The sequence below is a fragment of the Bactrocera tryoni genome, chromosome 3 (genome assembly GCF_016617805.1).
Source record: "Bactrocera tryoni isolate S06 chromosome 3, CSIRO_BtryS06_freeze2, whole genome shotgun sequence".
Taxonomy (NCBI): Eukaryota; Metazoa; Arthropoda; class Insecta; order Diptera; family Tephritidae; genus Bactrocera; species Bactrocera tryoni.
Window position 1 is genome coordinate 38,529,091 of NC_052501.1, and position 22,085 is coordinate 38,551,175.

The 22,085-nt window shown below is 34.6% G+C and overlaps 2 protein-coding genes across 6 annotated transcripts; both read left to right on the forward strand.

The window, feature by feature from the left end:
- Positions 1–49: 49 nt before the first annotated feature.
- LOC120771727 (putative ATP synthase subunit f, mitochondrial) lies at positions 50–831 on the forward strand. Its single transcript, XM_040099882.1, has 3 exons — positions 50–129; positions 185–271; positions 392–831. The coding sequence occupies exons 2-3, from the start codon at positions 193–195 to the stop codon at positions 634–636; spliced, it is 324 nt and encodes a 107-aa protein (XP_039955816.1). The 5' UTR covers positions 50–129; positions 185–192; the 3' UTR covers positions 637–831.
- Positions 832–3,622: 2,791 nt separating this feature from the next.
- LOC120769974 lies at positions 3,623–21,069 on the forward strand. 5 transcript variants are annotated; one of them, XM_040097044.1, is made up of 8 exons: positions 3,623–3,770; positions 8,364–8,561; positions 11,495–12,016; positions 12,106–12,482; positions 12,606–12,794; positions 17,528–19,111; positions 19,175–19,287; positions 20,060–21,069. In XM_040097044.1, the coding sequence occupies exons 2-8, from the start codon at positions 8,413–8,415 to the stop codon at positions 20,270–20,272; spliced, it is 3,147 nt and encodes a 1,048-aa protein (XP_039952978.1). In that variant the 5' UTR covers positions 3,623–3,770; positions 8,364–8,412; the 3' UTR covers positions 20,273–21,069. The 5 variants fall into 5 exon arrangements, with proteins under 5 accessions (XP_039952978.1, XP_039952983.1, XP_039952979.1 ...); XM_040097045.1 differs by lacking the exon at positions 3,623–3,770 and adding an exon at positions 3,794–3,930; XM_040097046.1 differs by lacking the exon at positions 3,623–3,770 and adding an exon at positions 3,969–4,028.
- The last annotated feature ends 1,016 nt before the right edge of the window (positions 21,070–22,085 follow it).

Below are 22,085 nucleotides of genomic sequence, written 5' to 3' on the forward strand. Positions count from 1 at the left end.
TACATTGAGATAATTTTTATTCAGCAAGGGATAAAAGTAATCGATATTAGTAACGATTTCTTAATACGTAGTGACATCGCTTATATCACTAATTGTCAAAGCTGTCATATTTGCAGTCTGTTGAAGAAGGTAAGTTTTCAATTTAGTGCTCACTGAATTTCGTTTTATAATCAAATAATTTTAGGAGTAAAAATGGCATTTGGTGACTATCCAGCTGAGTATAACCCAAAGGTCCATGGACCATACGATCCAGCACGTTTCTATGGCAAAGGTTTGTAAAATTTATATAGAAAATGTGACGGGTGCCATTACGTAATGACGTTTCCAACAGCAAATTTAGTTTTGCCAAGAAATGTGTACACATATTATTAAAAAATGTTTTTCTTTACAGCTGATGTGCCATTCGGTCAAATCAAAGTTGGTGAGATTGGCGCTTGGCTGAGTCGCCGCAACAAGTCACCCCAAGCTATTGCTGGTGCCGTTAGCCGTGCCTGGTGGCGCTGGCAGCACAAATACGTGCAGCCAAAACGTGCAGGTGTTGCACCATTTTTCCAGGTTACCCTTGCTGCTATGACCTTCTTCTATGCCATCAATTACGGTAAAATGAGGCACCACAGAAATTACAAATATCATTAAGCAATTAGATTGATATAAAAATACCGATATCGAAGAGTTATGGCTGGGGCACTGTGAATATGTGTGAAGATATGAAAAAATAAATCTTAAAAAATAACTTGTATAACTTTTATGTTCCGTATTTACGAACAATCGAATTGAAATTTGCAATTGTGGAATAGAAAATAAACCATTTTCCAATTGAAACAATTATAATTATTTGCAAATGACTTAAACTTATGTGGTATAGTAACAATTGAAAATGTTTTCTTATTTCTTTGAAGCAGTTTTACAAGAAACTATGTTAGGTTCGGCCCTCTAAGCTGAAATACCTTTGTCGAATGCATTTTTATAGGACAAAATATTAAAAAAAGAACGCTGTTCTTGACTTTGATCTGTCAGTTTGTATGGTAGCTAAATGCTATAGTGTTCCCATCGTAATAATATATTCGAAGTTCAGATAATAATCTGTGCCAAATTTTGTGATGACAATTGTTTAAGTTTTCCATACAAGAACTTGATCGATCAATTTGTGTAACAGCTATATACTATAATGGTCCGATGTTAGAAGTTCCGAAAATGAGCAGAATCTTGGGGGGAAAAGAGAATGTGTCTAAATTTCAGATCAATAACTCAAAAACTAGGAACGTTGGTGAGGTTTTTACCGAACCGTACTATAAGTATGCGGCACAATCCAGAAATTGTTTGAAGTGAATTCGAATTCGTGCAAAAGTTAGATTTGTAAAAAGAGCATCCACTAACTGCTTTAAAATACACAATACGTCTAAGAAAACTAATTATTTGAGTTCTTTCGTTTATTTATTTTATTAAAAAAGGAAGATTTGATTATGTTACTACTGTTCGAGTTACTTAAAAATACAAAAATCCATATCTTTCTTTGGAAAAAAGTAATTCAAGTTGGGACAATTATCATGGTTGGTTCCGCTATAGAATTAGGAAACCTACAGTCATGCACGGAGAAATAGCACATTTGAGAATGTAACAGTTATAGACTTTAATAAATTAAATTGTATTATTATTATACTCTCGCAACAAAGTTGCTAATGAGAGTATTATAGCTTTGTTCACATAACGGTTGTTTGTAAGTCCTAAAACTGAAAGAGTTAGATATAGGGTTATATATACCAAAGTGATCAGGGTGACGAGTAGAGTTGAAATCCGGATGTCTGTCTGTCCGTCCGTGCAAGCTGTAACTTGAGTAAAAATTGAGATATCATGATGAAACTTGGTACACGTATTTCTTGGCTCCATAAGAAGGTTAAGTTCGAAGATGGGCAAAATCGGCCCACTGCCACGCCCACAAAATGGCGGAAACCGAAAACCTATAAAGTGTCATAACTAAGCCATAAATAAAGATATTAAAGTGAAACTTGGCACAAAGGATCGCATTACGGAGGGGCATATCTTAAAGTAATTTTTTTGGAAAAGTGGGAGTGGCCCGCCCCTTACTAAGTTTTTTGTACATATCTCGGAAACTACTATAGCTATGTCAACCAAACTCTACAGAGTCGTTTCCTTCAGGCATTTCCATATACAGTTCAAAAATGGAAGAAATCGGATAATAACCACGCCCACCTCCCCTACAAAGGTTATGTTGAAAATCACTAAAAGTGCGTTAACCGACTAACAAAAAACGTCAGAAACACTAAATTTTACGGAAGAAGTGGCAGAAGGAAGCTGCACCCAGGTTTTTTTTTTAAATTGAAAATGGGCGTAACGCCGCCCACTTATGGACCAAAAACCATATCTCAGGAACTACTAAACCGATTTCAATGAAATTCGGTATATAATATTTTCTTAACACCCTGATGACATGTACGAAATATGAGTGAAATCGGTTTATAACCACGCCTTCTTCCAATATAACGCTATTTTGAATTCTACCTGATGCCTTCTCTGTATGATATATACATTAGGACCAATGATGATAGCGGAATAAAACTTTACACAAATACGGTATTTGAAAAATATGTAAATGACGGATAATGAAATCTCGATTATCACTTTATCATGCGAGATTATAAAATGTTCGGTGACTCCCGAACTTAGCCCTTCCTTACTTGTTTTTCTTGGCAATGTGCATCTCCACGTCGTTCTGTAAATTTTTAATAGAGGTTGCGTCGGGTATTTGAGCCGGCCCAGGTTGTTAATACTTTCTGCAGGCGAATATACAAAATTTTAGTTAATTGATTTGAATCATGTTGGGTATAAAGATTCTAAATACAGGCAACTATACAATGAGGAAGCAGAGAACATAAACATTGCTGTTGTTATCTGATTGAGGTATGAAAATTGGTTCAAATCATCACGTTCCCACCGCGGTACTAAACAGTTTTCCTGGTGTATCTGGAATTATATGCCTGTCACCTGGGACGATGAACAAAAGGTTGTGGTATGATAATTGGATCATTCTACCATCAATCTTCACCAATGGTGCATATCCGATGCTTTTTCTGATGATAACTCATTGGTAAAGTGTTTCTAAGCATTAGCATGTATTCAAAATTAAGAAAAATTTTAATTAAAATTGTAAATATAATGTTAAATACCGTGAAAATTAAACATCAACAATCACTCGACACTCAGCACAGAGCAATGCAAGATTTAGAAGGCAACGATAAACTTTTCGGTTGTGTAAAGAGATCATCGGAAATACGCTTGGAGCACCCATTTTAACTGGGAAGTTTAATTGAGAAATGATCCTGCTGCAGCAAATCAATTTTCCGAAGGCTTCAGTTTTCAATTGCTTTCATATCAATAAGGGCATTTCAGTATTTGTTAAGAATAATTTCATTGTTCTTTTTATTTATGAAGCATAGCCGCATTTCATTTTTAGTGTAGAATAATTTGTATAACTGCAGTCAAATGGCAATGCTGGTCGTAATCTTAAATTATCTTCAAATTGCGACATCTGTTGTTAAATATTTTTAAATGTCATCCGACGCGTGTGTCTTTTTCTGATTATCTTTCACTTTGTGCTCATTCGTTAATCGGTCGCTGATATAAATTCAAGTATAATTTTTATGCGGAAAACTTTTGCGTCAAATCGGACTATTTCTAAATTTAATATCCTATGTTAGTAAATTAAATGTAAAAGTGTGCTCGGTGTAAACAAATACCAAAATACAAAATTAGTGAGTTTTATTTACATGAATTTAGAAGTGTAGTGTTAAGAAAATACAAATTCAGCTACGTGTATGTTGTGTTGAACCGCTGCCAGTGCTAAACGTAACGGCGCAGTGGCAGAATTCTTCAAGTATGCAAACGTTATAATAAGGCATAAGAGGCAAAAAGGTTGACATAAATGTTGTCGCTGTGAAAAAGTGATTTTATTCAATATCCAATTAAATTTTTTTCCTCCAGTCGTAATTGTAAAAAATAATCTCAATTAGGTGATATATTTCCAATCGGATATATATTTATACAAATTGTACAGTGTTAATATAAAGAGTATATATACATATAGTATGTGAGTAAATGATTGATTTCGAGGAATGTGAATGTGCAATATACATATGTGCACACTAGGAACTATTTCAAATAATAAAACTTTGTACAAAGTACAAAGCTGTATGTAGAATGAAGCCTTGGGGGTTTTTACCGCGACGGGTTTTAGATATTCTGATTGTCTCCTCAAATATGCTTCTTTTACATAAAAATAAATAATTTATAACTGTATAATAACAAAAACATTCCGTTTGCTTTCTATACTGTTTATAATAATAGTAAATGATCACCAAACAAGATAACTGTAATTAAGAGAAAATGTAAATTTCTTGTATAAAGACTGTCTAATTCAATAATTATATGAAAACATACGTGTGTACACATATTTTTTCACAATTTTACTCATATTTTCCCGGGGCACATTGCAATTGTCGCTATTTTCATCAAAAGCAAATCGGCTATTGCCCTCATTTTCTAAATACGCATTTCGCCTTGCAATGTTTTGCAAATTATTTTTAGTAAAATGCAGCAGTAGTTCTAAAAAACTTGGCACGTTGCAAACAGAAAGAATTAAACAAAATAAAGATGAAAGTAGAATCGGTTGACACGGTGTTTTAAATATTCATTTGTGCTAATAAAATTAACAATGAAATTAAAAATGTCGGGAATGTTATCAGATAAGAAATGTTATATAACAACATATGATACGTTCATGTATTTATCTATGAATCCATAATATCGATCATATACATACTTAGCATTTTTAACGCTAGATTTTCGAGGTTTCTGATTTCCTACATAATGGGTTGTCAAAAAAGTCTTGCGGTATTTTTATTGAATTTTCTGTTTTATTGAAAATGAAATGAATTTTTGATGACTCATGCCCAGCTCTTGACCGATGCTACGGCTGCTACTACGCCGGTCTCTTTCGACCAATTCAGCGATTTTATCGCAATTTTCGACGACAGGCCTTCCGGAGCGTGGCGCATCTTCGACCACCTCTACACCAGAACGAAAACGTTGAAACCATCGTTGTGCGGTGGAAATGGAAACTGTATCGGGTCCATAAACTGCACAAATTTTATTGGCGGCTTGAGATGCATTTTTGCCTTTATCGTAGTTGTACTGTAAAATATGCCGTATTTTCTCTTTATTTTGCTCCATGTTTGCGACGCTATAACTACGTGTTAGCGCGTGAAAAGAGCTTTTTAAAAAGGTATAGCATGACCCGATTCGACGAATAAAACTAGAACTACGCGCTTTCAGCGCCAACTAGCGAAAATACCGCAAGACTTTTTTGACAACCTAATATAAGAGTCATCGTCACTTCAATCTTATCGAAACAATTTGAAATTGATTTTTTTTATTGATTACTGTTCACTACATCACATACAAAATTTTAAGACTAAGGTATGAGATTTAAGAAATTATTACTAAAAAAATTTCTTATCAATATGAGTAGTTTCTATTTTGAAATGGTTTTTCCTTCTCTTGTAACATTCTAAAAAATGATGTTGCATTATTTCGTATTTGATATGACAATATGTAATCGTAAAGCTAGTAATCACAAGAATCTTCTGATTAAGAATATTGCGTTACAAGCGATATTTTCATCATAAGTGTAGAAGTAATTTTCTGTTATTGAATTATATCCTTATATTTTATTTTTTTAGGAAGGAAACATACAGTTTCATGAAATTAATTAACGACGACATAAGATCAAGCAATAGCATTTTGTATTTTTTTTTTATCTGCGCCTTAAATTTTGAAACGTTAATTATATGGAAGGTATTGGCTGTATATAAACCCAGAAAAAAAACATATTTGAGCAATTCGAAAAACAGTACTGCAAAAAATAGTTTTTATAATAGTAAGTCTAAATGTGTTGTGCAACTAATTAACCACGCTTTTTTTTAATAAAGCAATTATTAAAAAAAGTTCAATATTTTTTTTTAAGCAAAACTACTTTTTGATTTTTCTTTATATGGTTTACCATTAAAGTATTTACCACCAAATTGTTATGAAACCATTGCTTAATGCGTCGAACTCTGTGTTTCGGGATGTTATTTTACTAGAACATTCATGTTACGGGTTTGTGTTCATTAGCATATATGTATGTACATATGTATTTGCATGACATTATTAATGATATGTACTTAAATTATTCCATTTGTCCATCAATTTTCAATATATGTAGGTCCTACGCTACTAAAGAAAACCTTTTAATTTTTCTTTTATCATATTTTCAAAAAAAATTTCTTTGGTCTCCCACAGTTCCAGTTTTTTCCAATTTTATTATGGAAGAATAAAAACAGATCACATCCGAAAAGCGCAAATATCAACGTACCGTTTATTGACATTTTTTTGCGGCCGTCAGCTTTTTGGCTATGCTTCTTATCTGAAACGAAAAAAGCAATTTTTTTTAATCTGGAAGCTTTTATCAAGTGCATAATAGAGGGGTTTTGAAACATTCGAAAAATTGGGAATGTAAAAAGTGCCATTTTTACTTGTGTTTTTCGACATCAAGGTAGTTAAACATTGTTAAAATGCCATTTTTGACTTGAGTATAATTTTGTCTACAAAACGCTTTAGTTCAAGCAAATCGGTTAAATAATTCGCTCGCAATTTTGAAATGATGAAAAAAGATAGTTTCGAGAAAAAGAGACTCAAAGTTCTCCGGTTGTATAGACCGCTGCATGAAGTGCAATGGTTCTAGGGCCTATTTCTTCGAAAATATTCGGAGTAACCAAATGAAACTTCTGGACTATATTTTTAAATAGTTTTTCAATTGATTAGACCGATTTTTTTTTTTTACTTCTAGAGGTATGTATCTCCCCCCTTAATTTATATTTAACATGTTTGCTGTTTTACAATTCATAGGCAATGAGAAAAAATGTAAAAAGTTACTAACCTACTGTAAAACAGAAACTTTTTTCAACTTAGCAATACAGAAAATATAGTCGAAGAATTCTTCTTAGATATTTGCATGATTCATTTGGGTCTTACACAAATAACTCGTTCAGTACAGTGCACTTCGGTTGTGTCCATCGTTTTGCCGGTTGCCTTATCTTATGGTTTATACCGGCTTATTATGCCACATGTGTGCACAATTTTTCTTTTTTTGTTGCATATTTGTACAGTTCTTTGTCAATTTGCAATTACTCAATACGTTATTTATTTCATTCTTTATTCTCTATGAACTTCGTAGCCGTTAGCAGTTCTTCTACCACACACGCAGAGAACACTAAATAAAAATATAATGGAAGTTGTGAAAAAAAAAAGTTGTGGTGTTGAAACTATTGAAATGCGATGCAAAGCTTAATCAACATAAGGGAATGCTTCCAGACGTTGAGAAAAGCAATATATACACATACATACGAAGCAATTCATATTAAATTTAATATAATTTTTTTTTTTTTAAACAGACCACTTCCTTATATACATTATTCTAATTGTTTTTGTGGGCTTCCACACATACATACCATATATACAACTTTATTCACTTGACTGCAAATCCTCTAATATATTGCGGTTTGTTTTTTATTTAATGTTTCTGCCCCAGAGTTTGCGCACGAAGAACTTCTTGATACCACAATCAAGTGCACAGTTGTAGGCATTCACTTTCATTCATCACTGGTATGTGGTAAAGAGTTATATGGTATATGCACATATTTAAATACATTTACATATATGTACATATGTATATTCGTGCTCCCATGGTTTCTAAGTACATAATTACACTCATTCAATTAAATGCTTAAATACTCGTGTATACATAGGTTTGTATGTATATATGCGTTGATTCATTTAAATACAACACATGTAAATTTCCTATCATCGCTGACTCAATTGTAAACAACCCACACCCTTTGAAAGTAGTTCGAAAAATATACATTTTTACATTCTGTTGTCGCTTTCGCATATGGAAAATGAAATCCTTGCACACATTAAAAAATCTGTGCTGTATAAATTATAGCTCTGGCTTCCAGTTCTTAGTTACTACTCTGAACTAACAGGGATCTCCACAAAATTTTATTTTTGTGTGTAAACACGTTTCTCAATAAGCTTGTTGAAATACATGGATATGTTTGTGTACATAAGTATTTCTTTGTATATATGCATATTTAAAAAATCTACGAATATATACATATACTATACATATATTATATTATACATATGTATGTATATTTAGTACCTGTTTTATTTCACATTCAACAAAACTTTCACTTATTTACCACCTCTTACTAATATTGTGTATGTACTAATGCCTAATTTTGCAGTTATCACAGTTGGTTGACCTTTCTTCAAAGTGAACACGTTGCCAATATAATGGATGATTATCAAATAGAAACGCGTCGACGTTCACGTTCAAAAACACCCTTCCTACGTTCCAGCTGCGACCACGAAAACTGCGAACATGCTGGCGAGGAGGGCCATACACATCATCACCAACAGAAAAAGAAGGTGCCCAATGTGCAGTAAGTAGTTTGATAAAATTGAATATTCGTACAAAGAACTAATCAATAAGTGTATTTCCAAGTGGCTGAGCACATGTGCGGCATTCGAACTTCAATTCGATTTAATTATTTGTATTTTTTTTTGTGCAACCAAACATTGAACGATCCAAACAACAAGTTACCAACGACAAGATAATGAACCTAAAAAAACACTAAAAATAAATAAAAACACAAAATTGAAACAGAAAGCGACAAAGCAAAACAAAAACCAAAACCGACGCTGTGGTGTCACAAATGATGTGTTGTGTGCATGTCGTCATCGCGTAGCTATTTAGTCAACTAGTCAACTCAAATGGGCGGGAGATGGAGCAGGCAAGCGTGTGTGGCGTCAATGTGAGCGCGATCGTCCGCATTCGCGCAATAGTTCTAGTTAGAGGCGGCGAGTTGCTCTCATTTATGTAAGTCAAAGCTAGCAGCGGCAACAGGCAGCGCTTATTTTTTGTAACGTTCGCCAAATTGGAGATTCAAATGACTCGAATTGTGGCGTTCAGATTGTGCCCGGGTGTTGTGCTGACTGAACGTGTGCGTGCTTTACTCGCTGTTCGTTATTTTTTTGTCAGTTTATTGTTCATTGCGCGAAGCGTGCGCTGCTTAAAGTCGATAGACTCGCGTATTGGCGCGCTTTTTAACCCACTTTAGTGATTTCCATATACAGTAACAAAACAATTGAAACCAAGTGAGAAAGTAAATAAATATAAACACGCGATTTATTACCAGTTTGCCGTTGAATTCAAACCGAACTCGTCATCGTTACCCTGACTAACTGGGCAAATCGGCAGGGTGAGAAGCATGTATTCATATATACATACATATGTTTATATCCATGGATATATTTATATATATATATATGTACATGCCAAAACTCGCTGGCCATCAGTGTTATTGTGTTTTTGCGTTTGTTTTTTAGTATTCATGGAATGATTATGTGCTTATTCTAGTTTTTATTTTGAACGATGACGACACACAGCGTTGTTTTTGTTTTTGTACTTGGCTTTCGACGTTATTATTTGTTTGGCCATAAATTTTTAGCTTCAATGGCTTCGCACAACAACAACTCCATTTTTTGTTTATTTCGCTATTAAGCTTTTTGAAGGTTAAACCGAAATAAATATACGAGTAATAGCAAATATTATTATTTACATGCCACATTTTGAAGTTGCTTTGAAATATATTTAGTATGCGCATAACAATGAAATAGAACTTGTGCGTAACGCATAAATTATGCTTCCCTCGCACTAATTTGGTTTATTGTAAGATTAAAGATCTTGATAAGCGAGCAGTTGGAACAATAAAGGTGTATACCCTTCTTCATAAATGAATGGTGTGCTCAATTTCTGATGTCATTTGGAAACAAATTTAAAAACAAATAGAACAACTGGCTTGTTTTGACCTAAGTCAATATAGCTATAGAGATATAAGTAACTCTTTAACAGTAACTATAGTTCTCCAGTGATCATTTCCCTTAAATTATTTAGAAACTCGTTTTAAGAATATTTAGATATATGTACGTATGTATTATTTTGTGTAAATGACGAAAATTTAGGCCACTTAACGATTTTGAAACCCGATAGCGACGAAATTCACTATACGTAGAAAAATTATTATATTAATACGAAAGTAAATAATCTCAGCACCATGGTTAAGACTTCTGCGATTTCACCATTTATTTTTTTATCGTTAAGCTGTAAAACTTATTAGAAGAAATTTTGAGAGTATTGTGAAATGTTTACGTGTCGCACGTTGTAATTAAAAACAAGAAAAAACGTTAACTTCGGCTGCACCGAATCTAATATACCCTCCACAGGTGCATTTCTTTTAGTAACAATGTGTTCAGTTTATATGGAAGCTATATGCTATAGTAATCCGATCTGAATTTTTTCGGAGATTAAATTGTTGCCTTAGAAAATAATCCATACCAAATTTTGTGAAAATATCTTGTCAAATGCAAAAGTTTTCCATACAGGAACTTTTTTGCGATCGTTCAGTTTGTATGGCAGCTATATGTTATAGTGGTCCGATATCCGCAGAAAATGACGTTGGCAAAATTTCAAAACGATATGTTAAAAACTGAGGGACTAGTTCGTATATATACAGACAGACGGACAGACAGATGGACATGGCTAAATCGACTCAGCTCAACATACTGATCATTTATATATACACTTTATAGGGTCTCCGACGCTTCCTTCTGTGTGTTACTTCGTGACAAACTTAATATACCTCGTTCAGGGTATAAAAACGTTAACTTCGACTGCACAAAAGCTTTGATGCCCTTTATAAATACAAAAGATTCAGATACAGCACATTGTAGCGTTGCCTTGGACAATAATTCGAAACTTCGTGAAAATATCTTGTCAAATAAAAAAAGTTTTTCATACAAGGAGTGGATTTCAATCGATTAGATTGTATGACCGCGGATAGTAAGCTCGTCATCCTGTTCACTTGTATAAATATTTTATAGGATCCGCGACGTTTTCTTCTGGATGTTTTATGCACCCAGTTCGGGCTATAAATAATGATTATGAAATATCCACAATGATAAATCCTCTCGATATTGTAACCTATGCTTGCGACATACCCATGAACAATTTTTTACTGTAGTGATAACACATACTAACTCTTTCTCTAATTCTTGCTATAAAAATATTTATGGCGTTTGAAGCGTTTAACTTAAAAATACTTTATAAATATTTTAATCCACTTTGTTTACCAATGCTACTGTCAGCTCACAAATTCCATATTTTTCTCAGACATACATACATATGTGTTGTATATGCATGTATGTACATACATGTATTATAATATTACATTTTTGGTGTTTGATATTATAACAAAATCATTTCCTAAATTCTGCATACTTTGATAAACATTGTTTATATTTATTTTCCGATCAGAACTATTGTGGAGGAAACCGTTGAGGTGGCATCATCTATCTTACCAGCAAAACAAACACAAAAATCTAAAACATCAGACTACTCCAGCGAAGACACAAGCCCGGAGAGTAAATCAAAGAAGACCTCAATAAGTATCAACGAAGAGTCTTCACAGAAGTCCAAACAAATGTCGTCGTCGTCAACGAATAGGACCTCCACCACCACAACCAGCACTACGGTGGTCACAAAACGCAAACGTGTTGCCGCCTCCACACCAAAGGCCATAGAGAACTATTTACAAGAGAGTTTTGCCTCACAGTTCACCGGCGGCACTGGTGTCGAGGCTGCACGGCAAAGTTATAATGAAATTACCCAAAATGCGCTCAATACAGAATTTGAGCGTTCACTGCGCAGGGCGGAAGCCGCCGGCAGCAATAATAGCAGCATTAATAAATCGTATAGTAATATTTTGAGCAGTTCAAATGGCGATCTTAGCGATCACATTGCATACCTGGAATACAAACGTGCCGGCGAGTACTGGAAGTGAGTGTAATTCATATGCAATCATAATTTACAATTCAAATATGTTAGATAAAATAAAAGTAATATACACTCATCAATATTTATTGCAGCACCACACCGAAAACGGATTATACCTACTCGAAGCATTCGTCGTTTCGACGGGAATTGGCGCCCGGCATTGTTGCCATGCCGAATATGTCGCGTCTTGGCCTGAGAACTCACAATGAACGTATCAACCACATGACCAAGCAACTCACCTATGATTCGGGTGATGAAATCGATTACCAACTTGATGGCTACCGCAAACGTCAATACAATCGATATATGCAAGAACAGGAGCAATCGTGGTATACACGCATCATTACAACGATTGTGACGACAATCACCAGCGCATGGTCAGCGGTGACTGGTGGCGGTGATGGTGGTGGTGCAGCTGCTGGTTATGACAGTTCATTGTACACAACGAAATACGGACAGGAGGAACGAGGTGAGCGCACCATGGTGTCGTGTATATATATATATATATATATACATATATACGTATATATAGTTATATACACTTGTATATAAATGTTATCAAATATGCAATCACTATTTTGCTTCCTCTCAGGTTTCTTTGGCTCCATTGCCCACGGCATATCATCGTCCATATCACAACTCTTTCGTTATGTTTACATATCGATTTCATCTCTACTTTGTTTGGATACTTGGCTCTTGCAATCGTCTAATGCCGACTCCAAAGGCAGAAAACGCTTTCTGCTGCTACTGTTGATCTTATTGCCATTGCTGTTGTTGGGCGGTGAGTATTATTGTGAACATTTACACGAAGCTTGTCACTATGTCAATGGACTCTGCGGAAAAATAATAGAATAACTAACTAGTAGGTGTGTGGGTTGCGACAGACAACAACAAATGCCATTGTCAAAGCGCTACACGCGTAGTAATAGCCCCTGACATTGAATATATTTCGATTTTGTAATAAATTTTCAGACGTGTTGACCTTGTAGCGTTGTGAGCGTTGTCATTAACCGCTAGTGGCAGTGAATTTGAATACTGTTATTGAACTGCTGAAGCTGTGCGGCTAAGTGCTTAATAACACTTTGCTATTTTTAGCCAATACATGCATAGTTATATGATTTTCAGTCATACCTATATTATATACATATGTATACATGCACTTGTAGCTGTTTGTTGTTCGCCATGACGCTACGTGCTGACTGTTGTTGCGCGCGTCACGTGTGGAAAATTTCATAATTTCTGAAAATTAAAATATTGCACAGGTAATAAAGGAGATTTAATATAAAATTGCGCAATATAATTTTCTATTATATTTAAATTGTTTTTTCGAGAATCAAAATTTGACGATATGCAGGGCTGTGAATTTTTTAATGGAACATTTTTAGTATTAAAAATGAGATTTTGATATTTTTTCTCCTAACATCTGTTTTAAAGAGGGTTAAGAGTTTTTTAATAGAAAATTTTGGGATAAAAAATTAGATTTTGATTTTTATATCCTAACATCGGTATTAAAAGGGCTGTGAATTTTTGAACAATTATGGATTAAAAATTTGATTTGTTTTTTTTTTTAATCCTAACATCGGTATCAAAACTTGAAAAATAAATTTTTTAATTCCAACATCAAAAAAACTGAAGATTTAATATTTATTGGACTGAAAAATATATTTTTTAATTCATTAGTAAAAATTTAAAATGTTTTTAGCTAAATAGTGAAAATTGCAAATTTAAATTTTAATCTCAAATTCAGAATTAAAAATTGATAAAATATAAATCGGTTGAAGCTAGAGAGTTCTAGCTCAAAAGTTCGTGTTCTTGTACACAAGCGTGCTAAAATATTAATTTTAAAACATTTTTTTTTATTTTTAAATATATGCTTTGTGAATAGAATTTTTTTCTATTTTGCAATCGGGTATTTTGGATTAAATTTAAAAATATTTATTTTTCAATCCGATATTTGGTATTGCAATTATTTTTAATAAAGATTTTCGGTATTTCAAATAAAAAAAATGTGATTAAATTATTTTTGAAGTATTATTTGAAACGCTGATGGTATGAACCATTTATTGAAGTTCTTTGAAAACTTTATACAATCTGAATTATATTTGATATTTCAACAATTGCGCAATAAATAGTTTTGCTACAAACAAATATCGATGAAATATTTTTTTTTATAAATACACATTTAATTATATTTTTTTACCTTGGAAAACAGTTATATTTCGAAAATGGGTTTTTAGAATTAGCAGTTAGGTTTCGAAAATAGGGTTTGTAAATTTGAGAATTCACTGTTTGCTTTCGAAAAAAGTTTTTGATACAAAAGTTCGTGCAAATGTCATTAATTATAAATGCTATGAAGATATACAAACCGTCCATTGACATATTGCTTGCTTGCTTTTAAACTTTATACTAATATTCTTCTTCAATTCTTTTGCAATTTTTCCCCACGATTTAAAATCGAAAACTACGCTTTTGCACCGCAGGCCTTTACCATTACCTAGATCACCCAACGATACCCCAATTTTCCGAAATGTCCTTCACCTTACCTACACTCCCAGATTTCTCCAAACTCGATATGTCCGAATATTTCAAAGAGGATAAACTCGCTGCTCTTAAAGAACAAACTTACAATCGCTTAGCAGATTTTCGCGATTGGACCGATGATTATGTTATGTATTTGCGCACGGTGTCTAGTAATATTTACGATGAGGGTCGTAAATTTTTTCAACGCGAAGAACATTTTGAACGCGTTTAGAACAGATTTCGTTAATATTTTCGGTCAATTTATCTTTGAGCTGTTGCAACAATTAGCAATCTGAACAAATTAGAAAGAAATTTCTATAACACAAAAAAAAAAATCCAACAACAGTTAAAATACGAAAATCATAATTATAATATTTTCTATTATGCGCCATTAGTTTTCATTGTATTATTATCGTTTATAATTTATATTATTTATTTATTTTATTTATTTTTTGTTTACGTTCTAGTTGCTCTTTTCGTTTCTTTAACGTTTCTATCAAGACCTTAAGTTCAATTTTCCTACTTTAGAACAAATGTACAAAATATCTAAGTTTTGCATTATAAAACTCTTTAGATTTCGTTCGTAAAATAGTAAACTAGTTAACTACAAAAATGTCATAACGTACAAAATTCGTTGCATTTCGGATATCATCGTTTATCCTAGCCTAACGGTGACTCCCTAAATTACCAAAATACCTTAACCAGTCCTCTAATCCCTACCTCGCCCTTTGCACTAATCTGCATACGTCGTATGCGTAGTGTTTCGGGACAAATTCACCACACAAATGCATTTGCGTTAGAAAAGCGTATGCTTCCTGCGGAAGCTGTTTGACACCAATCGGAGAAGGATAGAGAATGCTGCAATTAATTAAATATCAACATCAACCTACCCACATCTACACACACATACACATATCTAAAGTAGAAACCAAAACAAACAAACAAACACGCCACAGAAAGCTCTATTACATACTTACATACTATAATCCGTTCAATAAATAAGTGAAAGATTCTGTGTTGTCTAACAACGTAAACTTTTCAAATCTTTAAATGCTTTAAACTTAATTATTTAATAAAAAATAATAACTGTTTTGATATGTTAAATAATTGTATTGTTCAAAATTATTTTCAAAATTTTTCCCAAAGTCCGTGGTATTTGCGTTTATTTCGGTGTATTTCATATTTTTATCACATTTGGTTTGTTAAAAACAGTATAATACAAAAATAAAAAATTTAATCCAGAAAAACCAAATCGAAAAACGCTTTTTATTTTATTCTGTTCCGAGTTAGCGTTAGCTTAGCTGCATGCATTTATCCCATTTAGGTGAGTATTCCAACTCCTTTTTACTCTTCTTTGGGTATGAAATGTGAAAATTGATAATTGTACTACTCTATCCTTCTTCATTTGGATCAAATTCAGTAAGTTTTTCCCATTTTTATACATTTTTTCTAATACAAAGTGGCGTAAGCCGAAAAAAATTAAAATCCTTCCTGCTTAACAATCCATTTGGCAAATTCTAAATACTTTACTGTTATTTTACAAAGCGTTTAATCAGCATTTCAAGCATTTTATCTTCTGATCCTTTAATGAAGAAGGATATGAGTGTTTTATAATTCATATATTTTTATACATAAGATATATTAATGTTTGTATATATATATTTGTATCAACTTTTTCACGAAGTTAGTAACATGTTGAAGAAAACGTCGTAGACTCTATAAAATATATACCTATAGAAATGAACAGCATGATGAGCGAGCTGAGTCGATTTAGCCATGTCCGTCAATATGTTCGTCTGCCCGTCCTTTTCTCTACAAGAAGCTGCTTATTTATCGAATTCGCCGATATCGGACCACTAAAAGAATATAATATGCATTGCGAACTCTGATCGATTGTGTTTTCCCTCTTCCTAATGTCCCATCAATACCCAGCACTCTACTTTGTCAAGGAGTCAAGTCAAGGAGCGACGAAAATTATGTAACCAGTGCTAGTAACCAGCAACGCAGTTTCTAACTCTATGTCACAGTAGCGAGAGCAATCTGAAAAGGATATGTCTATATAGCACAAGAGGCTACAAAGTCATCCAGTGGCCTGTATAGTCAGTGCCTGTCCTCCCATCCTTTTCTTTTTGCCAGAAGTAGGACGCCACTGTGAAAAAGGGTTCTACTTCTAACGGTTTAGCAGCTGCCGCTAGGTTGAAGTTGGCTGATTCATTTCCGATTATGGCTCTGAAATATGGGGTGCGTTCGAGCTATGTAACAATTACGCAAAAAGTTACAGTAGACCGTGACCGCTTTCTTTTTCTTCAGAGTAGCTTTTCAGATTGCTTCCAAGGGTATCGTCATATTTTCATTGCTTCAAGTAATGGGCGCCGTTCCGTGAAACCCCCCAAGCAAATACTGCCTTTGACAAGTAAATTTCGGTAAAGACAAATCAAGAGGTCTTCTAACGCTCTTAAGGTCCGGAGTAACTGTTATTTGGGTATATTATAAATGGTTGGGGGGACTCATAATTTCCATCCATTATTGAATGATACTTCTTGGATATAAGAAATAAAAATAGTTTTTTCTATATATAGGTCTATGAAATCTCGTCAGTGGATTGGAGGTTCTGGTCTTTCTTTCCGTAACCGATTTAACTTCGCTCTAAATAAAGGCAAGTGGAGCAAAATCTCTCGGAACGGCGGTTAATTCGATTACACAGTTTTCACCCTTAAACCGGGTACCTCTTTCCGAAGAGTTCCAAGGGTTTATCATTGTTTTATTATGTCTGAACTAAACATGATTAATCTCGACTAGTTTGGGTTAAAATAATGAATAATTACATTCCTTAACTCAGCGAGTTTTATGCAGTTCCTTCATATTACCGTTTTTTGACGTGAAAATCGTTCACATGGCACATCCGAACACATGAAACCCTTTTAACCTCTCTTAATAATACATCTTGTAGTAATAACTTTGAGTCTTTTTAAGTAAATATAACCTCAATTACAGCATGGTGGTTACAGGATGAGGAAGATCGCGCCTACTACCTACAACGCACACAATCTCTTCTGCCTGTTTCGCTGCTTGCTAGTTGGCAGAGTGCCCTCTACAACGGTGGCAACTCCTTCAAAGGCTACATCCAACAGCTGCCGGACAATGTTAAGACCTCATTCAACCATTACTACGCCAGTTATGTGGGTGGTGGTGCAGCAGGCAGTGGTGATTCCGAAGCGCACCTGCATATACACAACATCGAGCAGCGACTTCAAAAAGCGCTCAGCGCCGAGGAATATGAAAACATATTGAATCATGTGAACAGTTATGTGCAGGAATTGATTGACCTGAAGTTGGCGAAACAACAGCGTGAGCAAGCAGTGCGCGCTGAACAATTGAGTCCTGCGCAGATGCAAATGATTGCAAAGTTGGTGCTCGAGACTGTGGCACAAGAAAAACTGAAGTGGGGAAATGCTGAAGCAAAGTTGGCTGAGCTAAGTGAGGCCGAGGTACTTCGACTGGCCGAGTTGGTTCGAGTACAGTTAGAAGCCAGTGATTGGGCGGACCGACCGGTGCCGCTGTCTGGTGAAAATCTGTTAGAAATAAAACGCCTGATAACCGAACACATGGAATTGCATGAACACAAACATTACACGATGCTATTGGAGCGCATTGATTTGGACGCGTTGTTGCTGCGTATTTTAAGTGCACCACAGTTGGCCAAGTTTGTGGATGCGCGCATCGCTTTGACGCTAGAGAGCAAAAATTTGCATACAGAAAAGTTACATGAGGGCTCCGGTCACAGCGCTGCCTACAGCGAGCAACAACGACTTATCAATGAGCTAAACAACGAGATAGCCTTTATCAAACTTGCACTCTCCGACAAGTTAACCGAAAATGAAGGACTTCATCAATCCATATCTAAGTTGAAGGTGACGCAAGATGATTTACTTAAGCGTATGCAGGATCATGAGTTGGCCACAGATAAACGCTTCAGTGGATTGTTGTTGGAGATAGAAAGCAAGCTGGCCACACTCAAAGATGAGCCATTCAAGTTGCTCAACCAACAAATCAAGTTGTCGCTAGTAGAAATACTAGGTTTCAAGGCAACCACACCTGGCGGCGCGCCCCTGGAGGATATCGATTTGCAGAACTGGGTGCGCAGTATGTTTGTGGCGAAGGACTACCTCGAGGAGCGTTTGTTGGCACTCAATAAAGGCACCGACAATAAGATACGTGAGGAGATAGATCGTTCCGGCATGTTGTTGATGCGTGATATTAACGAGCGTCTGAAGAGCGTGTCAGCGTTAAAGGAACAAATCAATACGGCATTGTCTGAGGAGGAGGTACATAAGATAGTAAAATCGGTGTTGAACGTTTATGATGCCGACAAAACAGGTTTGGTGGACTTTGCGCTGGAGTCTGCTGGCGGACAGATACTCTCTACGCGCTGTACTGAGAATTACCAGACCAAATCGGCACAGATATCCATATTTGGCATACCTTTGTGGTATCCCACCAATACGCCACGCATAGCTATTTCTCCGCAGGTACAGCCTGGTGAATGCTGGGCATTCCAAGGATTTCCGGGCTTTTTGGGTAAGTTGGAAGTCTATTAAGTGTTCATTTTATTTTTCTTCACATTATTTTTTATTTTTGCAGTTTTAAAACTAAATTCAATGGTATATGTAACGGGCTTCACGTTGGAGCATATACCGCGTTCCCTTTCACCAAACGGACGCATTGATTCAGCGCCAAGAAATTTCACAGTTTGGGTAAGTTAACGGTATACAGTCCTATTCGGTTTTTTAGAATAACACGTCTAGAGCTGTGGCCGAATTGAGGATGCGTAGCTAAGTCGCCCTTGAGCAGGTCGTGTTAAACTTGGAGTTATTTGTCTAATATGAAAATTTCTCGATATTAAAATGCCATTTCAAGAGTAAATAGCAACATCACACTTACCATCTTAGCATGTTTTTACGATCCAGGCGATTAAAAAAATATTTCTTGTTAAAAGATCCAGAGGGCCAGTTTATAGCTGCATAGTTCGATACCGCTCAGCCCGCTCCAACGACAGTTGGGTCTAAGTAACTGGAAGGGACCCGGATTTTTATCCGGTCAAGGACTGTCATCCCGGCACCATTACGAAATTACTACAGAAATGTCGGAATGATTTTTGCCGTCACAACAACAACAGACCGGCAGACCGATAACCTAGTATTTAGCCAATAACATTTCTCTGTCTTTTCCCCAAGAACTGCCGTCCAGCGATTTGTGGATTTTTTTCTAAAACTCAATATTTAGTGCCAATCAAGCCTTATTTAGATATCCTCCTTTAGGCTAATTATTGCCTTTGGTTTACTGCTATTTCAAATGTTAGCTTCATACCTAATTAGTTGCGTAACCAATCGGGTACATGTATTTACATATATATAACACAAAAAATATTTCCAAAAAAAAAAAAATTTATGTAAACCGAAACAAATATTCATAAAAACCGAAAATACTTAATGAAATCTAAATTAAATTTTTGTCACATTTCGAAAGGGTCTGGAACACGAGAAAGACTTCGAGCCAGTGCTTTTCGGTGAGTATGAGTTTGTAGATAACAATGCCTCCTTGCAATACTTCCCCATAAAGAACAAGGACATCAAGCGGCCATATGAAATTGTGGAGCTGCGTATTGAATCGAATCACGGCCATGCGCAGTACACGTGTCTATATCGCTTCCGCGTGCACGGTAAACCGCCAGCAGCGTAAATCACAGGCCATAGGATAAGACAAAGTCTTTAGTTGATAGTTATATACTTATTTATTAATATAGTTTATTGTAAAAAGTTTAATTTTTTAAATTAGAATGTTAATCTAGAATAGCGGTACTTACAATTGCAAACTAATGAATGTAAACTTTGTGCCTTAAAGAATTCAAAACAGTAAAGGAAGAGAGCAAACACTATTGAGAGCACACAGTTGCACAGTTTGGAATTGCAGGCCTTAGATAACCTCAAAAACCGACTAACCTAAACCTAATGTTACTAATAGTCAATACATTACTTAGATATGAACACACAATTTTGTAAATACATAAGAATTAATAAATGCTGCCACAGTGAAGAATATACATACATATATACATATATTTAAACAAGTAGGGAGGGGCTAAGCGTGCATAAATATCATATATGTATGTTAGTATGCAATATGTATTAGTTCGTAAGCATAAGTGAAATGGTTTCCTATGTTACTTTCTAACTTGAAGTGCTTTCACAAATACACATAAGAGGCAAACTAGCTTAAGCTATGCTTATAGTTTAATTTTAAAATTTTTCTTAACTTTAATTTAGTTTTAATTTATTGTACTACTTTATACTTATATAGTAACAACATACTAGTGCTAGCTCTAAGTAAGGTTATGTTATATTATGTGTATGTATTTATTTATTTATTTGAAGAGCTTTAGTTTAAGCTAAGTTAGTCTTACGAAGTACACACAGTCTCAAAGCCAAACCAACACAACGAAGAGTAATAAATAATCTTGCGTTAACTACTTTAATTAACAAATGCTTGCCAATGATTATTGTTTATACTTTACTTAAATTACAATTAGTACTTATGTGCTAATTAGTTGAGCGCCGCCCTGTTAAGGCACGGAACTTTTAAATTAATTGTTTTTCTTGAGCTCTCTTTGACCGGGCATATTAGTTGTCATTTTGTAACGCGCTTACAATTTACATGACACTTATGAGTTAGCTAATAAACTAATGAATATCTTAGTTTATGCTAGTTGAGCGTCTGGCTAAAGCCAGTGCTTAGTGACAAGTGTTGTCATACAAATTTGCGTCCCAAATCTAATTAACACTAAATTTGAATTAAACGGGAGTTATTACAACAAACTAATTGCTAACTTAAAGCATTTTTATATGCAGATCTAACACGAAATAGTTGATTTCGTATTTTTATATTAGATAATATTAACAGCTCTCACATATGTTTGTTTGTTTTTTTAGTATTTAATCTAGAGTTAAGTTTTTGGTCTCTAAAATAAATTTAGCGGTTTCACCTACCAACTACTACAACTAGTTTTCGTAAACATATGTATGTTTGTATGCAACTAACAACTTCTTTGAAAACAAATATCAACATAGTGAGTCCAAATGTTCAGTTTTGAAATAAACTCCCAACGGTTTTACGGTACAAGTACAGCAAATATTTGCAATTTTTATGAAAATATCAGTAGATAAGATTTAACTTAATTTATGTGTATGTATAATTTTGTAATATTACATAGATGTTTGTAGAATTTATGTTATTTAGAAATAAATAAAAAAAATGTTCAAAATAAAATAAATATTAAAATAAGTCTGGCATATTTTTCATTATGGTATTTTAAATCTGAAGACAATGTTGTTGTTGTTGTTGTTCTAACGGTTATCAATCCCCGTTAGGATGGTAAGGGTTATCCATGTTGTCGTCGACGTCATCTAGCGGGAGGCCCAGGAAACGTGCTGTTTCGACGGGGTCGGACCAAAGGGAAAGGAGGGTTAGATAAGTGGCGTTGGCAGGGCATGCAAAG